Source organism: Entelurus aequoreus, linkage group LG18, assembly GCF_033978785.1.
Source record: "Entelurus aequoreus isolate RoL-2023_Sb linkage group LG18, RoL_Eaeq_v1.1, whole genome shotgun sequence".
Lineage (NCBI taxonomy): Eukaryota > Metazoa > Chordata > Actinopteri > Syngnathiformes > Syngnathidae > Entelurus > Entelurus aequoreus.
Window position 1 is genome coordinate 20067726 of NC_084748.1, and position 18172 is coordinate 20085897.

Here is an 18172-nt window from a genome sequence, read left to right on the forward strand (position 1 = left end):
ACAAACCACATAGTCCAGTTGCAATCGATTAAATGCCCTGAAATTACACTGACCTGGATGAATGAGAACATTTATTGACATACCGTACTTCATTTTTTAACGCAACCCATTTTACATTTTTAAAGAGTTTAAAAATGTGTAGAAAGCTATGACTGCTTTGTTTGTGGATGGGTTTGTGACGTTTGTGTTTCTGTATAAACCCAGTGGACATTGTGTTGTCAAGGCTAGAGTCATGCACTTTCAGAAATGATCCGACCCAGGTTTTGATAACCCGAATAACCAATCTCAGGTCATTTCAGCACACTGACTGTAAGGCAGCATTAGAAGAATGCTGTTCTCATGTCGCTTCAGTTTTGTTTTATGTGGAAGCAGCAGCCCAAATGAGAGAAGTGGGTACTATTTTTATCAATACAACTACGATCAAACTTCTCCGATTAAGCACATCAAGTTAATGCAAAAAGGGGCTGTCATTTATTTTATATTAATTTCCACTTACAATTTTTTTAATTACCTGAAAGGAAATAGTCTGAAGAAACATGACGTTTATAGCACGTCATATCGGATCGGTTGATTGCAGCAATTTATGCTCGCCTTCACTCTTCTGTTCAGCCGCTTCCTTCTGTCCAAAAAAAAAAGCTTAGGAATGCGATGTAAATTAGTTTTATCTCCCACTTCGATTGCAGCTATTGATCATCATCAGTATCTCTTGATGATCATCAATGAGCGTGTTTACAAAGCCTACCATAATGGCTACCAGCAATGCATTGTGGTAAATGTAGAAAAACGCGAAGCCCTCTTTACTTCTCGTTCAACTCTACCACTAAAACTTCTGGGTAATGTAGTTAGAATATAATTGTGTTTTAATCGGGATGATACAGTTCAACGTACCGGTAGTTCCAAAACAATGAATAAAACTGATGTACTGTAGTTTATATCTAATGCTAATTTCCGATTCTTGTCCCTACTTTACAAGTGCCAACATACAGAAAACCTCCAGAAGCAACCCAATTTGTATCACTTGTATAAATGCTGAGAATTACAACAGATTACAATAGATTATACAATATTAAATAATACATAACATTCATTGACTAGTGCCAATAAGTTACTTATCAACTTTTTTCTACAACACCTTCATTTCTTTCACACAAGAAGAGAACTTAACTTCAACGTGTAAAAATTGTTTGAATGAACTATCAACATAAGCCATGGAAAAGGGGTAGGATTAAACTATAAGATCTGCTTCTTCCGACTCATTTTCAGATATGTTGAAATGTGCAAATGTAACCACATTATGTTCCTAATGAAATTTGTTAAACATGTATGAAACAAACATTACCTGATTCAAGTCATTAGAAAACACAGCTGAGACACTCCTTTATCATTTGGTTACACTTTGACCTCTTGGTGAAATTTTTAAATAAGTGGTGTTCAAAGTATGGCGAGAATCCATTTGTGTTGCATCTTGTTTTTGGACCGTGTAGCACATTGTAATAATAATATGAACAAGAAGCCCATCAAAAATATAAAATTGGACCAAAAAGGCATCATTTATCAAGAGGAAACTGAAATGTTCATGCAAATGATTAATAAAGACACAAATATTTTTCTTTAAATATATGTATCATGTTTCTTTAACCTTTGTATTATCCAATTTCATTACAAATAAAACATGTCAGCAACCCAACTCCTCTGTCTTTTGTAGTTTTACCCAAAAAATATCAAAAATAAATTAACATATTTTTCAGCGCACATAAAATCCTTTTTCTCAAAAATCAATAAATTGTGCAGCTGATTAATACCTGTGCAGTCCAGTTGTTATATATTTTCTTACACATCTGAGTATCATCAAGTATTATAAAGTAGACTTTCCATGGGGTAGCAATTCCAAGATGGCAGTATAATATAGATTATGGTGTTGCTGTAGTATTTGCCATTAAGGTGAATGTGCCATTTTTGTCTTTTGTTGAGTCCTACAAAGTGTTTATACTGTAAGTATTGTACTTGCACACTAGCTGTTTGACTGTAATGTGTATCTTAGTTTTCATCACTTTGAAATCGCCTTGTAAAATCACTAATCAGCAGCAAGTGTATGGCATATCCAGTGTAAATTAGCATCGAGCCTGCTGTACCTTTGAGTGCTATCTGTGTATATATTTATATATACCGGTATATATACTTGCTTTTATGGCATGGACAATTGTAACATTACCTGGGGACAGTCTGGTTGAGTCCGCTCTGAATGCTTGAGTGTGTTAGCCTGTGCCAAGTCTGCAACCGGACGTAACGTCACTTGCAACAAAGGTTTCAAAATATGGCACCGTTAAAATTTTGTCAATCAATACACAGTAGTACTGAGGGAATTCGGTGTGTGAAAATGTTTTCCCTAAATTGTAATTTCCGTTCTGTTGAAGGTAATGAGATGCAGCAAAATAGCCAGCGTCAAAGTGTCAGAAATCACAGAGCTCATCAGTAAAGCCCTGGAGAACGACAAAACCGCTCGGTGAGTTGATTGTCACACTTGAGCGTTGTTCAGCGAGTCGTAAGAAGAACTCTGCATGGATGTTTTACAGGAAAGCAGGCAGGTGTGGTTTCGCAGAGTCGATGCCTCAACAGCGCATCACCGCCTTGAAAAAAGACGAGACTGCAGTAGAAATGACGGACGTGTCGGAAAAAGCCACTGACATCATCCAGAAGGCCGAGGCTCCTCCTTCCACGTATCCTGCACTATATTCCATTCTGTGACGTTTACTAGGGGTGGACGATACCAAGTACATACCAGTATTACAAATACTGACACTAAGGGTGTTCCGATACAACCTTTACACTTTTGATACGATACCGACATTGGGGCCTTTAGTATTGGCTGATAATAATAATAATAATGGATTAGATTTTTTATATCGCGCTTTTCTATTATTAAAGGCCTACTGAAACCCACTACTACCGACCACGCAGTCTGATAGTTTATATATCAATGATGAAATCTTAACATTGCAACACATGCCAATACGGCCGGGTTAACTTATAAAGTGCAATTTTAAATTTGCCGCTAAACTTCCGGTTCGAAACGCCTCTGAGGATGACGTATGCGTGTGACGTAGCCAGTAGAACACGGGTATGGCTTCCACATTGAAGCCAATACGAAATAGCTGTTTTCATCTCATTCTGGATGTATTCTGGACATCTGTGTTGGTGAATCTGTTGCAATTATGTTCATTGCATTATGGAGAAAGAAGCTGAGCAAGCAAAGAAGAAAGTTCTCGGTGCAAAGCGGACGTATTTTGCGAAGGAAGTCAGCAGCAACACAACACAGCCGGTGTTTCATTGTTTACATTCCCGAAAGATGCAGTCAAGATCGAAGAACTCGGATAACAGAGACTCTAACCAGGAGGACTTTTGACTTCGATACACAGACGCCTGTAGAGAACTGGGACAACACAGACTCTTACCAGGATTACTTTGATTTGGATGACAAAGACGCAGACGTGCTACCGTGAGTATGCAGCTTTGGCTTCCAAACATTTGATCGCTTGACCGTACGTGCGCGTCAGGTACGTAACTTTGTTTAAATATATAAGCTTTATGAACCTTGGGTTAGGTGAACGGTCTTTTGGGCTGAGTGATTGTGTGTGTTGATCAGGTGTTTGAATTGTATTGGCGTGTTCTATGGAGCTAGGAGCTAGCAGAGGAGCTAGGAGCTAGCATAACAAACACGTAGGTGTTTTTATGCAGGATTAATTTGTGGCATATTAAATATAAGCCTGGTTGTGTTGTGGCTAATAGAGTATATATATGTCTTGTGTTTATTTACTGTTTTAGTCATTCCCAGCTGAATATCAGGTACCGTGAGTAGCAGCTGCGCTTCCAAACATTTGATCGCTTGCCAGTACGTGCGCGTCACGTACGTTACTTTGTTTAAATATATAAGCTTTATGAACCTTGGGTTAGGTGAACGGTCTTTTGGGCTGAGTGATTGTGTGTGTTGTGCAGGTGTTTGAATTGGATTGGCGGCTTATATGGAGCTAGGAGCTAGCATAGGAGCTAGGAGCTAGCACAGTTGTTCTCAAACTTTTTTTGTCAACCCCCACTTTGGACAAGGGGGAGTTTTCAAGCCCCACCTGCCCACATCGCCCCAACAGAACGCTAATGCCAAGCTTAACATTTTCAAATTTATCGAACATCAAGTAACATCAAGTTTTATACATTCAAACTCAATAACATAAAATAAAATCAAGTTCAATAATAAATAAAATAACTGTGCAGCTGTGGTATAACTTTCATCAAGTTCAATATCAAATAAAATAACTTGCATCAATTCAATAATAAATAAAACAAAAGTGTTATAACTTGCATCAAGTTCAATAATAAATCAAAAAAAGTGTTATAACTTGCATCAAGTTCAATAATAAATAAAAAAAAGTGTTATAACTTGCATCAAGTTCAATAATAAATCAAATAAAAGTGTTATAACTTGCATCAAGTTCAATAATAAATCAAATAACTTGCATCAAGTTCAATAATAAATAAAACAAAAGTGTTATAACTTGCATCAAGTTCAATAATAAATCAAATAAAAGTGTTATAACTTGCATCAAGTTCAATAATAAATCAAATAAAAGTGTTATAACTTGCATCAAGTTCAATAATAAATAAAACAAAAGTGTTATAACTTGCATCAAGTCCAATAATAAATAAAACAAAAGTGTTATAACTTGCATCAAGTTCAATAATAAAAAAAAAAAAGTGTTATAACTTGCATCAAGTTCAATAATAAATCAAATAAAAGTGTTATAACTTGCATCAAGTTCAATAATAAATAAAACAAAAGTGTTATAACTTGCATCAAGTTAAAAAATAAATCAAAAAAAGTGTTATAACTTGCATCAAGTTCAATAATAAATAAAATAAAAGTGTTATAACTTGCATCAAGTTCAATAATAAATCAAATAACTTGCATCAAGTTGAATAATAAATGAAAATAAAAGTGCCACTTTGCAATCTTTGCCAAAAAAAGGAGGACAGGGCAAGTGAACATGAGTTTTACAATACTCCAGCATTAGTGGCTGCAATGAGCCTGTTTTGCACTGCACAGCTTTTCAAATCGGGGTTGCAGGCTTGACACTGCCACTGTTAAAACCTCATTGAATTCGGGGCTGAGCTGCCTTGACGCGAGTGTTTCCCGGTGAATGACACATTGTGTCCAATGCGCATTTGGCGCAACCCTCTTTATAAGAGCCTGCAGCCCGTTTCTTGACTTTGCCATGCGCGCCATCAGAGCAAAAGCCCACACAGTTTTCCCATTTAAGGTCGTGTTCTTTGAGGAAACTGTCCATTATCTTGAACAGCTCATCAGCAGTGGCTCTATTTTTTATGTATTTGCAAAACAGCAAATCCTCGCACAGTGACTCGCCATTCACAAAGCTTCCGCTTAGCCCCGCCCCCATTAGTTACTGTTGCTGTCTGTCAAACTTTCACTCCTACCTAGAAATGTAAAGCATACAGGAAAAATAAGTAATTTACATTTATCTATATAGCGGATTTCACAGACAGAATCACAAAGTGATTTCCAGTGTGTATAGAAAATGAAAGCATAGTAAAAAAAAAATCAAAGAATATAATAATAAAAAAATTTAAAAAATCAAAGTGAAATTTCCTCCCGTTCCTCGCGCCCCACCTGTCATGTCTCTATTCCCCACCAGTGGGGCGCGCCCCACACTTTGAGAAACGCTGAGCTAGCATAACAACACTGAGGTGTTTTTACGCAGGATTAATTTGTGGCATATTAAATATAAGCCTGGTTGTGTTGTGGCTAATAGAGTACATATATGTCTCGTGTTTATTTACTGTTGTAGTCATTCGCAGCTGAATATCAGGTCACCCCCGGCTCTCACAGTATCTTCCCTATCTGAATTGCTTCCACTCCCCACTAGTCCTTCACTTGCACTTTACTCATCCACAAATCTTTCATCCTCGCTCAAATTAATGGGGAAATTGTCGCTTTCTCGGTCCGAATCTCTCTCACTTCATGCGGCCATCATTGTAAACAATAGGGAACTTTGCGTATATGTTCAATTGACTACGTCACGCTACTTCCGGTAGGGGCAAGCCTTTTTTTTTTTTATCAGATACCAAAACTTGCGATCTTTATCGTCGTTGTTCTATACTAAATCCTATCAGCAAAAATATGGCAATATCGCGAAATGATCAAGTATGACACATAGAATAGATCTGCTATCACTGTTTAAATAAAAAAATGTCATTTCAGTAGGCCTTTAAATACTCAAAGCGCTCACAGAGAGGTGGGAACCCATCATTCATTCACACCTGGTGGTGGTAAGCTACATTTGTAGCCACAGCTGCCCTGGGGTAGACTGACAGAAGCGAAGCTGCCAGTTTGCGCCTACGGCCCCTCCGACAACCACCTATCATTCATTAACCAGTGTGAGTGGCACCGGGGGCAAGGGTGAAGTGTCCTGCCCAAGGACACAACAGCAGCGATTTGGATGTCAAGAGGCGGGGAGCGAACTTGCAACCCTCAAGTTTCTGGCACGGCCGCTCTACCCACTACGCCATACGGCCCCCAAATACCAATCTTGATCCAATACGATATCAGAAGGACTCATTTCTACTTTTATAATTCTGTAGTGTGGAATGTTAGAAAATATTTGATCAAGTTAAACAGAACAATGGTAGGTATGAAAATCCCTAACATATTTATTATTAACCGTCTGGAATTAATTTCTGTTGACTTTAAGTTGAGGTGCAGTGGTAATTGTTTTTGGCGACACCTATTGACCACAGTAATTCATCAAGTTAAGCCCATGATGCAGTAAATTGAATGATGTGGACACCTTTTGTTACTAGATACTTTCTAATAAGCTTTTGCTTTGGAGACTTTGTATGTGTAAGTATTATGCAACTATTATTTAATTCTTGTTTATTGACAAATGCGCTGTTTTGATTGCAATATTGTTCATTTCAGGATACTTATTACGTATGTCTAGCTTGTGTACTATTGTGTTTTTAGCTGTTGTAGCAGCATATAACCTAATGTGTTTAAATGACTTGACTAAAATACAAGAAAAGACCAATCTTGTGCTTTTTGGTGCACATTTAGTTGTTAACTAGCTGTCCAGCTATGCACAAGTAGGGCTGCTTGTATATGCTTGAGATAATCTGATGCATGTTGTCTTTACTGATATCAGGCCAAAATGGATATCAGATCAGGACACCTCTAACTGATACCGATAGTTTACTTGAAAGTGTTTAAAGTCATTGATGACTGACACGGATATTTCCCATAGTTTTCACCCCTGACTCAGCACTACTAGCATTCAGCAGCTGGCGACGCCTGTGCCAGGTGTGGGTCTGGTGGGACATGGGGTGCAGAACAGCTGGGGGATTGACGAAGATGAACAGGATGAGAAAGAAGTCAGCAGCAGCGACGAAGTAAAGATGGAAATGGAACAGAAACAAGTGGAGCAAGGTAGAAACGGTTATTGAATTGATTTGTATCTGCCTCTAAAGGAAATATACTGAACTGAGTATTTGTTCTTAGGAGATGTGGTCGAATTATCGGACAGTGAGGAGGAGGACGTGGTTATACTTCATCCAGAAACAGCAGACCGAAACTATAAGTAAGACGAGCGTAAACCGTCACATTTCACGACCATAGGACTTTTTCTGACCACATGGGAAATTTTTTTATGATAAAGTTTATAAAACGAGATGTTGCAATACAATTAAAGTGATGTTTTTTTCACTTGCAGGAATACAAGTTCAAGTTCCCACCAGAAGGGGTCAGCAGGGTCAAAGAAAAAGCTCAGAAAATGAAACTATTCCCAGCAATGTAATTCAAACCAAATGTATTTCTTGTTTATCTTCTCTTTAAATTGATTTAAAGTAACATTTGAAAATATCCCTATTTGCAATCCAGATGTACAGTATAGAAACCACAAGCACTCAGAAAGCAAAGCAAAATCTGAAAAAAGCTACAGTATCTGAACTTGAAAGCAGAAATGAAAGTGGATTTGGACAAAACAACACTTTGAAGCAGTGAAGATCCTACATAAGGATTTTGCCACTGTGGCCACTTTAAGTTAAAGTACCAATGATTGTCACACACACTAGGTGTGGTGAAATTTGTCCTCTGCATTTGACCCATCCCCTATTTCACCCCCTGGGAGGTGAGGGGAGCAGTGGGCAGCAGCGGTGGCCACACCCGGGAATCATTTTTGGTGATTTAACCCCCAATTCCAACCCTTGATGCGGAGTGCCAAGCAGCCATATATTGCTATCTCAAATACAAACGTCAATGACTTTTTCCATGTTGCATTAGCTTGGTCACACATGACATGACTGCATATGGAGCAACTGGAGAATTTTGCTGGTCTGTGGGTGGACTAAGCATCAAATCTTCGAATTGAACATCTACAGGATACAAAGCATATTTATTGAATTTGACTTCAAATGTCTAGACCTCTCATATTGCCTATCTGGTAATAATTAATTTGAATTGTCTCTTATAATGCTTTTGAATTGACTTATGATGGTGATTTTGAGCTGTTTCCCAACCTTTATTCAACCTAAAGGATATTTTACATCAAAAATGGTGTAATGATTTCTTATCTTGTGGCAACACGGGTTGATTTCCATCTACTGGAATATTATTTGTTACTGCCTCATTAACCTGTACATCGCTGACATGACAAATAAAGGTAGTTTTTACACAAAGGGAGTAAGTCTCTGGATAAAAGACTGAGGCCAAAATATAAATGGAAGTCAATAGTAGTTGCTTTTGTTTAGTGCACTAGACCGTTTATTTTATTTTTAAAATGTATGTAGCAATACCACACATTTAATACATCTGATTTACAACAGCTGAGCTGAGCCAGAAGGCAAAGCTCTCGGTCTACCGAGCTATCTACATTCCTACTCTCACCTATGGTCATGAAGTGTGGGTCATGACCGAAAGAATAAGATCGCGGATACAAGCGGCCAAAATGAGTTTTCTCAGAAGGGTGGCTGGCATCTCCCTTAGAGATAGGGTGAGAAGTTCAGTCACCCGAGAGAGACTCGGAGTAGAGCCGCTGCTCTTTCGCTTGGAAAGGAGCCAGCTTAGGTGGTTCGGGCATCTCGTGCGGATGCCTCACGAGCGTCTCCCTAGGGAGGTCCTCGTTGCACGTCCCACTGGGAGGAGGCCCCGCGGCAGGCCAAGGACCAGATGGGATTATATCTCCTCTCTGGCCTGGGAACGCTTCGGGATTCCCCAGGAGGAAGTCACTAATGTTGCTCTGGAGAGGGAAGTCTGGGGGTCTCTGCTGGAGCTGTTGTCCCCGCGACCCGATTCCGGATAAGCGGTTGAAGATGGATGGATGGATGATTTACAACAATACTAGCGAATGTATAATTTAATGAGCTAAACTTTATAAGCATGTTGATATAAAACATTTTCAGTTCAATAATCCTATTTAGATGGCCTATCTGAGGCTGAAAATGTTGATCGAACATCCTAACTTATTTCTATTCCTGAAAATGTTCAGTACTGCCATCTGTCCCGTTAGTGTCTTTAAGTACAGACGGTACATCCATTTACCACACTGATGTTGGTCATGGATGCTGAATGAAACATTAATTCCTGTTATTAAAACACCTGACAACTTTCTAAATAAATTAACTTGTTTATAAGGAGTGTGAAGGTTTAATCAAAAAAAGTCAAAAATGAAAAAATAGGTCAATCACATTTCAAGACTCAAGTAAACACTGAACAAATTAAATGTGACGTAATTATAAAAAAACGATACAATTAGGGTTCCACTGAGATTTTAAACTTGGATTCAGAGTCGAGAGTGCTAACCATGGAAACTTGTGCATATTGTCTGCAAAATGAGTAAAAATTCAATTGCTCAAAATAATACATTTATATATTTTTAAAACAATTATACATTACATAACGCTTGTATATCCGTCAATGGAGTTACTAAGGAGACATGGTTAACTTGTGTTTCCTTGAAAAAGTTGGCTGGAGGTCAGGTGAAATTCATCCACCTGCGCATGCGGATAAATCCAGGCAATGCGAAAACGTAATTGCGCATTGAATTACTTTCACGTTTGTTTTTTTTACCTTTTTGTAATCTTCACATAAAATCATGGTTATGCTTATGGTTTAAGTTTATTTTGAGCCTCCATAACGTAATAAATGTTTACATTACATCGGTTAATTGTTTGTAGTACAAAACATGTACCTTAAATTACAAAATACAAACAATTTAGCGTTAATTAGTGTAACGATTGTACTCACGTAGAGAGTAAGTAAGTGCAAATAATTGCGTTACTGCATTACTTGAAATCATTAGAATGCGCAGATTTAGAGGTTCAATTCATAATGGAGCACGTCTTTTCTCTGTTAATTTTTCCAATGATATAATTAACACATTCTTATTTTAATTGCAGCATGAGACACACGAAATTTAGAACCAGAGATCTCGGTTTTATCCCAACGAGTACCACAAAAACGATAAACATCCATTTCTACCGCTTGTCCCTTTCGGGGTGGCGGGGGGCGCTGGAGCCTATCTCAGCTGCATTCGGGCGGAAGGCAGGGTACACACAAGTCACCACCTTATCGCAGGGCCAACACAGATAGACAGACAACATTCACACTCACTTTCACACACTAGGGCCAATTTAGTGTTGCCAATCAACCTATACCCAGGTGCATGTCTTTGGAGGTGGGAGGAAGCCGGAGTACCTGGAGGGAACCCACGCAGTCACGGGGAGAAAATGCAAACTCCTCAAAGATCCCGAGCCTGGGATTGAACTCACGACCTTCGTATTGTGAGGCACATGCACTACTAACCCCTGTGCCACATACTCATTTTAATTTAATTGGATATGAATAGAGCAGGTTGTAAAATGAATATGAATATATCATAAATAGAAAAATATAATAGATTGTGATATGGTGGTGCTAACCGAAATGTGAAATCATTGACAGGAACATTTCATGCAGAAACTTCAATTCAGTAGATTTTAATTTCGGTTTTAAATAGGGTCACATGGACATTCTTTAGGGGGAATAATTCATATTTAGGGGGAATAATGCATATTTATTTGTGCAAAGGTTTGTTAACGATCGCCATTGAAACTTGGACCACCACTAAATAGAATATATCAACCTACAGTACTTTGAACATCTTTATTGCGCAATATATATCAAAGTGGTGCCATCAATAATTGTATGCAATATCTATATTTCTACTTTTTACTCGGGAATGTTATCTTTTGGGTAATTAACCTAATTTGCTTTTTTTGAACTTTTCCTTCTAAAAAAAAACTAAGCTGAAATACATCAATCTCATCACGCAACTATCAATTTGACAATGCTATGCATACTAAATGGTTTCGACCCATCCCAAATAATTCTTAACACTATTATGTGCGGAGTTTGAACCTGAAATGTACATATTAAAAATGCAAAGTATTTCATTGCACAGACCATTTAGTATTTTCATGGTTATGATTTTTATACTTCCCATGACGCTTCCGTTGACTCGCCTGACGTCACTGCCGGACCGGAACAGCTGTTTCGAATGAACATAAACGTTCTTATGCACAAACGAAAAAAGCAGCGCGCACATTCAGTTTAAGTTTATGACAAAAGAAAATTCGTCATAAAAACATGACCGCACAAGCAAGCGTCAAATCATACGTTAGAAATACGTGATCGTCAATTAGCCTCACGTAAACGAAGTGGTATAGCAGGGTTGCTCTCGTCGGCAACATGTTTCATAAATATATCCTGAACTCGACTGAAATGTGAGTATGGCTGAAAAAAATACAATGGAATTGTGCTAAATATCGCATTGTAAAGATTACAGAGTGACGTTGCTGTAAAACTAAATGTTTTGTGTTTGACGAGCGGAAGTACCAAAATAAAAGCGGCACTGTCATCGCCAAGCAATCTTCAAGAACAGGAAATAACGACCTTAAAAAGACAACTACAAATAGGTTTTTAACAATGACAGTTTCTGCTCCATCCAACCATCAGTATTCCAGCTGACTTAAACTTATTTTTTATTTTTTATTTTTAGAAAATAACTATGGCCTTCAGCAAAACATTACCACAAATTAATTAGAGCCAAAACATTAACTTCAGTTAGGAGAAAAATGTATAATGAAAATGATAATTGCTTGTGAAAGTTGAGATGTGTACTACTAAGTAGAGCTGAGAGACACTCTTGCATTGCCTTCCCGGTAAACCTGGGGGCCATTTGGGGACCACCGGTTGATTTTTTTTTAAGAGCCTGTGGAACATTATAGAAATACAAACGACCAAAAATGTTGAAACAGCAAAAAGACATAATGTAACAACAACATTGTAAATGTTGATACATTAGTGCAGGAGTCCCCAAATATATATATATATATATATATATATATATATATATATATATATATATATATATATATATATATATATATATATATATATATATAGCAACCTCCAAACCCAAACTCGTCCATCAGATTTCCAGATGGAAAAGCGTGTTTCATCACTCCAGAGAAGGTGTCTCCACTGCTCTAGAGTCCAGTGGCGACGTGTTTTACACCACTGCATCCGACGCTTTGCGTTGGACTTGGTGATGTATGGCTTAGATGCAGCTGCCCGGCCATGGAAACCCATTCCATGAAACTTTCTGCATACTGAACGTGGGCTAATTGGAAAGTCACATGAAGTTTGGAGCTCTGTAGCAACTGAATGTGCAGAAAGTATTTGCACTATGCGCTTCAGCATCCGCTGACCCCTCTGTCAGTTTACGTGGCCTACCACTTGGTGACTGAGTTGCTGTTGTTCCCAAACTCTTCCATTTTCTTACAATAAAGCCGACAGTTGACTTTGGAATATTTAGGAGCGAGGGAATTTCCTGACTGGATTTGTTGCACAGGTGGCATCCTATGACAGTTCCACGCTGGAAATCACTGAGCTCCTGAGAGCGGCCCATTCTTTCACAAATTTTTGTAGAAACAGTCTCTATGCCTAAGTGCTTGATTTTATACACCTGTGGCCGGGCCAAGTGATTAGGACACCTGATTCTCATCATTTGGATGGGTGGCCAAATACTTGGCAATATAGTGTATACTGTATGTAAGTAGCGTCTATCACTCCATCAGATGCTATAAAAAACGACGAGATGATCATCATCAATCGTTAAATGGAACCCGTGTGATTAGCAAAAATGACAGAAACATTTTGTCAATCTTAATCAGTTGATTTGATTAATTTTTTGACAGTTAATTTTAAACTGTTAACTGTCAGTCTTCTCCTTGTACGCACACAAACACACACCTCTCCAAGACCCTTGTGGCGCGGTCACAGCTTCACAAACTTTTATACAAAACAGATAATAGGTTTTAGTTCATAGGTCAGGCCTGGGCAATTATTTTGACTCGAGAAGGGGCCAAATTTAGAGAAAAAAATGTGTCTGGGGCCGGTATATCGGATTTTTAGGAACACTAATACAAAACCTCACAATAATGTCTGATTGAATGCTAAAAACGTTATGACAGACCGCCTGAAAAAACGGAATGGAATTTTTAAAAAATTTTTTTTACTGAATACATGAAAATAAAAAATGTGGGATTTACAATATTAACTATGAAAGATAAAACACAGAATATTGACAACATATGAACGTCACACCCCCTCTCGATCGACGTATTTTACAATCAAGCGAAACGCAACAAAAATGCAACAAACAGCGAAAGATGAACGCGAAGGGTAAAAATAAACCCCACCTAATCTGATATATCTGAGATCACTAACATTTAGAACTTTGTTGTAAAAATCTGTGACGTCGATTACCATAGTAACTCGTATATAATGCAAAAACGCAGATTACAACTATAAAAGTATTTTGTATAGTTCAAGATTTACGGTAATTTGAAAACATCACTGCACATCATAATGGCAGCTACAGTTTCAATCGTAAAGATGTAAAAAAATATTTGGGAATGTCCGGCGGGCCAGATTGAAAAGATTAAGACTTATGGTAATTTGAAAACATCACTTCACATCATAATGGCAGCTACAGTTTCAATCGTAAAGATCTGAAAAAATATTTGGGAATGTCCGGCGGGCCAGATTGAAAAGCTTAATGGGCCACATGCGGCCCCCGGGCCTTAATTTGCCCAGATCTGTTACAGGTTATAGTAAATAACAAGTGAAACAAGGTTTTTATCATAGTTACATGCAGCCATGAAGAAGATGCTGTTTTAGCATGCATACACACACTACATCACTGTGACAACACACACACTAAATGCGCAATCTAGATGGGTTTGGTACTTTTAAATTTAAGGTGTTATCATAGGTGTTACAAACTCTTCCCAGATTTTCACACAGCCCTCCAAAAATAATATCATATCAATGTCCGCCTGCTTACTTAAAAAGGTCATATTATTATTATTTTTTTACATTTATACCAGTTTCTTATGGTCTACATATGGTGTAATGGTGCTTCTTTGGTCAAACTTGGCAACAGCAGAGGACTTTAACATGCATGTGCATGTACAAGCCAGTCTGCCTTACAACAAGAGGAAAGAGAAATATAAGGAACTTATTGATTATAACGTCGAACTACCATGGCGAACTCCTGCAAAGCTCTTCGGGTAAAACATTAGCATATATGGAGATATCCGATAACATCACTAAGGAAATATGCCAATAAAGTCTCTAATTTCAACTGGCTCATTTGGAGCAGGTTTGGAAGACTGAATTATTTAAAAAAATATCTCCGCCATGTCCATTTTTAAATTTCACAATTTTGGGACTTATAGGGATTCCAACTGTAAAGAAATCAAACAGGTAACAATAGGTAAGAAAAGTTTTTTTGCATAATAGGGCCGCTAATTTTACAATTTACTACTTGTGTCCTCTTTTGGGGCTGGGTGTGTTGAGGCTGGATGGGAGTGAGGGAAGTGTACTTAACTCCAAGCGCCTAGAAAAACACTTGAGCATAAAATGGGAGATTTGGCTAAGTGTATGAAAGTCAAACATACAATTAATCTAATATGTTTTTCCCATACTGAGCAGAAGGATGGGGTCACATTCTAGCAGGCTCGATTTGGTCGCGAGTCGCCCGTCTGTCTCCAAACTCCCGCAGGCCTGCGCTCATACTGAACATTGAATAGCTTTCAACAATTATTGAAATAATTATACATTAAAATAGTTAGTTTAATAATAAACTAAACACATTTAAATTCATTTAATAACTATTATGTATTTGCTTATTTTTGCAGTGTGTGACACTCTTAGTGAAGTTCTGCATAGTTTTTTTTCACCGCCTTGACGGAGTAAATCATCTAGTGTATCTCTTCCATCTGCACATCATCACTAAGACGTTATTGCACGTTTTAGGTAAGTATCTTAAATGTGTTGATTTGTGTGCTAAATTATGAGATGATTTTAATGAGTACATATTGCAACACTATGCATGCATGTGTGCTTTACATTTATTTTCAAGTTGGCACAGGAGTAGTGTTGGGCATCGACTGAACTTCAAGAATTCTTGTTCCTCGTTTCGATTCCGGTTCCTATCGATTCTTGATTCTTAAATAGGCCGGGTCATCAAAAGTTTGTATGGTCTAAATGTGGGCGCTAACAAAAGTGTCCCCTTTATTAACCAGACACAAATGTCCCCATTAGAAATAATACACCAAATATAAATATATGAATTATTTAATATTCACAGACTTGTCTGATTTATAAAAATATCTGAAACTAAAATTAGAAAGAGATTAAACAATCTTCTTTCATTCATTGATATGTTTACCTTTTCTTTTTTTTAAAGTGTTTTGTGTACTTATTGCAATTATAAAATTTATAAAAATTATAAAAAACATTTGCACATTCTGATGTTTATGTGTTTAATGGCAGTCGCACCAGTATCATTTGTTTACCGCCTCAATGTTGGCATAAAAGATGTAATTTTATTATTTACCTGATGCTGACTGGTTGGAGGAAAAAGGCCGGCGCCGGTCAGACTCTCTTTAGGCAGGCATCGAAAATAAACATTTTAACGGTTCAGGGATAATTGGAATGTTGATTCCAGTTCCCATCGATCCTCAATGCCCAACCATAGACAGGGCACAATAAATGCTCCAAATCCTTGAGTGGTGTGTCAAAGCCACGTTGGTTCTAGTGAGTCTTAATAGTGCACAGTTAGTGTTTTGGCACTCCTAATTCATTTTCCACTGTAAAAAAAAAAAATCATAATTTAGAATACCCTAAACTAAAACACAGGGTGCATTAGAAAGAGCCTTGACCATAAAAACCATTAGGCGTGATTTAAGGTGATTTTAGCATATCATTTGCATACATTTGCATATACAGTGGTACCTTGGGTTCAGCTCTGTTGCCCATCTGTGACATCATCACTGATAGATTCTGTAGTTTTTTGATTACTTACCAAGTTACATTACAAGTCTGTCTTTTCGGATACGGCTGCAAAATAATCCAAAGAAAATAAGCACCCGTAATGGGTGTATGTGGACTTCAGATCACATCCCGAGTGCGGCCACCGCTGCTGCTCACTGCTCCCCTCACCTCCCAGGGTGTGAACATGGGGATGGGTCAAATGCAGAGGATCATTTCACCACACCTAGTGTGTGTGTGAGTGTGACTATCGTTGGGACTTTAATTGTACTTGCAGCTTTTACTTTGGGCCGAGCATTTTGATGAATAAGGGGAGAAACACGATTGAATTCAAGAAAGAATGCTATCAAAGTACGAAGGTGGCATCCAGGTGGCTCTCTACTCCTCTCTCATCGGCGTGTTTACAATAAGCGTCTTTAATAAAAGTAAAAGTGATGTTAAGGGTTCATTTATACATTTAATTTTTCATTTATATTTATTTCACATTGATTACTGCATTTAAAACTAACTATTTCTATGAATTATGTTTTGATGTAATGTAATACATGTCTCTTATGAGACATTTTTGTACAAAACCCAAAACCAGTGAAGTTGACACATTGTGTAAATCGTAAATAAAAACAGAATACAATGATTTGCTAATCCTTTTCAACCCATATTCAATTAAATACACTGAAAAGACAAGATACTTAACATTCAAACTGGAAAACTTATTTTTTGCAAGTGTAAGGGATAAGCGGTAGAAAATGGATGGATGGATGAGCTCATTTGTAATTTAATGACTGCAACATGTTTAAAAAAAGCTGGCACAAGTGGCAAAAAAGACTGAGAAAGTTGAGGAATGCTCATCAAACACTTATTTGGAACATCCCACAGGTGAACAGGCTAATTGGGAATAAGTCCCTGCTTATTTCAGCAAGACAATGCCAAGCCACGTGTTATAACAGCGTGGCTTCGTAGTAAAAGAGTGCGGGTACCAGACTGGCCTGCCTGTAGTTCAGACTTGTCTCCCATTGAAAATGTGTGGCGTATTATGAAGCCTAAAATACCACAACGGAGTATTCTAAGTTGAACAACTTACCATGGACCCCGACTTAAACAAGTTGAACAACTTATTTGGGTGTTACCAAAATTCCTTCCCAAAATGGGAAGGAATTCCACCTGAAAACATTCAAAAATGTGTCTCCTCAGGTCCCTAACGTTTACTGGCTGTTGTTAAAAGGAAAGGCCATGTAACACAGTGGTAAAAATGCCCCTGTGCCAACTTTTTTGCAATGTGTTGCTGCCAATAAATTCCAAGTTAATGATTATTTGCGAAAAAACAACAACACGTTTCTCAGTTTGAACATTAAGTATCTTGTCTTTGCAGTCTATTCAATTGAATATAAGTTGAAAAGAATTTGCAAATCATTGTATTCTGTATTTATTTACCACACAACGTGCCAACTTCACTGGTTTTGGGGGTTGTACCATTCGGTCATCATCAGATATTTGGGAACGTATTAACAAAAACTGAGGTACTATTGTACTGGTAACTTAAAAACCGCAGAATGCCAGTACACAAGGCAGTCTGGTTGCATTTGTATTGCTATGGTAACTGCCACACTTCTAGCACTATATACACAATATGCATCTGTGTAATGAGATGAACATCAGCTAAAAACTCAACTAAGCCATCCGTCTATTTGTATACGCATTTTGGAGTTGCAGGGGTACCAGTTTTGGTAAGGAAGC

General features: G+C 37.8%; 2 protein-coding genes across 5 annotated transcripts in view; both read left to right on the forward strand.

Moving 5' to 3' along the window:
- Positions 1–9147, forward strand: part of exosc9 (exosome component 9) — a 28992-nt gene extending 19845 nt beyond the window's left edge. Inside the window, exons 8-13 of one of the 2 annotated variants that reach the window (XM_062026742.1) lie at positions 2415–2503; positions 2574–2717; positions 7335–7489; positions 7562–7640; positions 7773–7852; positions 7940–9147. In XM_062026742.1, the coding sequence (XP_061882726.1) occupies positions 2415–2503; positions 2574–2717; positions 7335–7489; positions 7562–7640; positions 7773–7836 (531 nt within the window). In that variant the 3' untranslated portion in view covers positions 7837–7852; positions 7940–9147. Of the gene's footprint in view, positions 1–2414; positions 2504–2573; positions 2718–7334; positions 7490–7561; positions 7641–7772 lie in introns of both variants that reach the window. The other variant, XM_062026741.1, reaches the window with a different exon arrangement.
- Positions 9148–11643: 2496 nt separating this feature from the next.
- LOC133633533 (high affinity choline transporter 1-like) overlaps positions 11644–18172 on the forward strand; it is a 36296-nt gene continuing 29767 nt past the window's right edge. For 2 of the 3 annotated variants that reach the window (XM_062026082.1, XM_062026081.1), the window contains exons 1-2: positions 11644–11820; positions 15304–15421. The gene's annotated coding sequence lies outside the window, so the exon portion shown is untranslated. The remainder of the gene's footprint in view (positions 11821–15303; positions 15422–18172) is intronic. The other variant, XM_062026083.1, reaches the window with a different exon arrangement.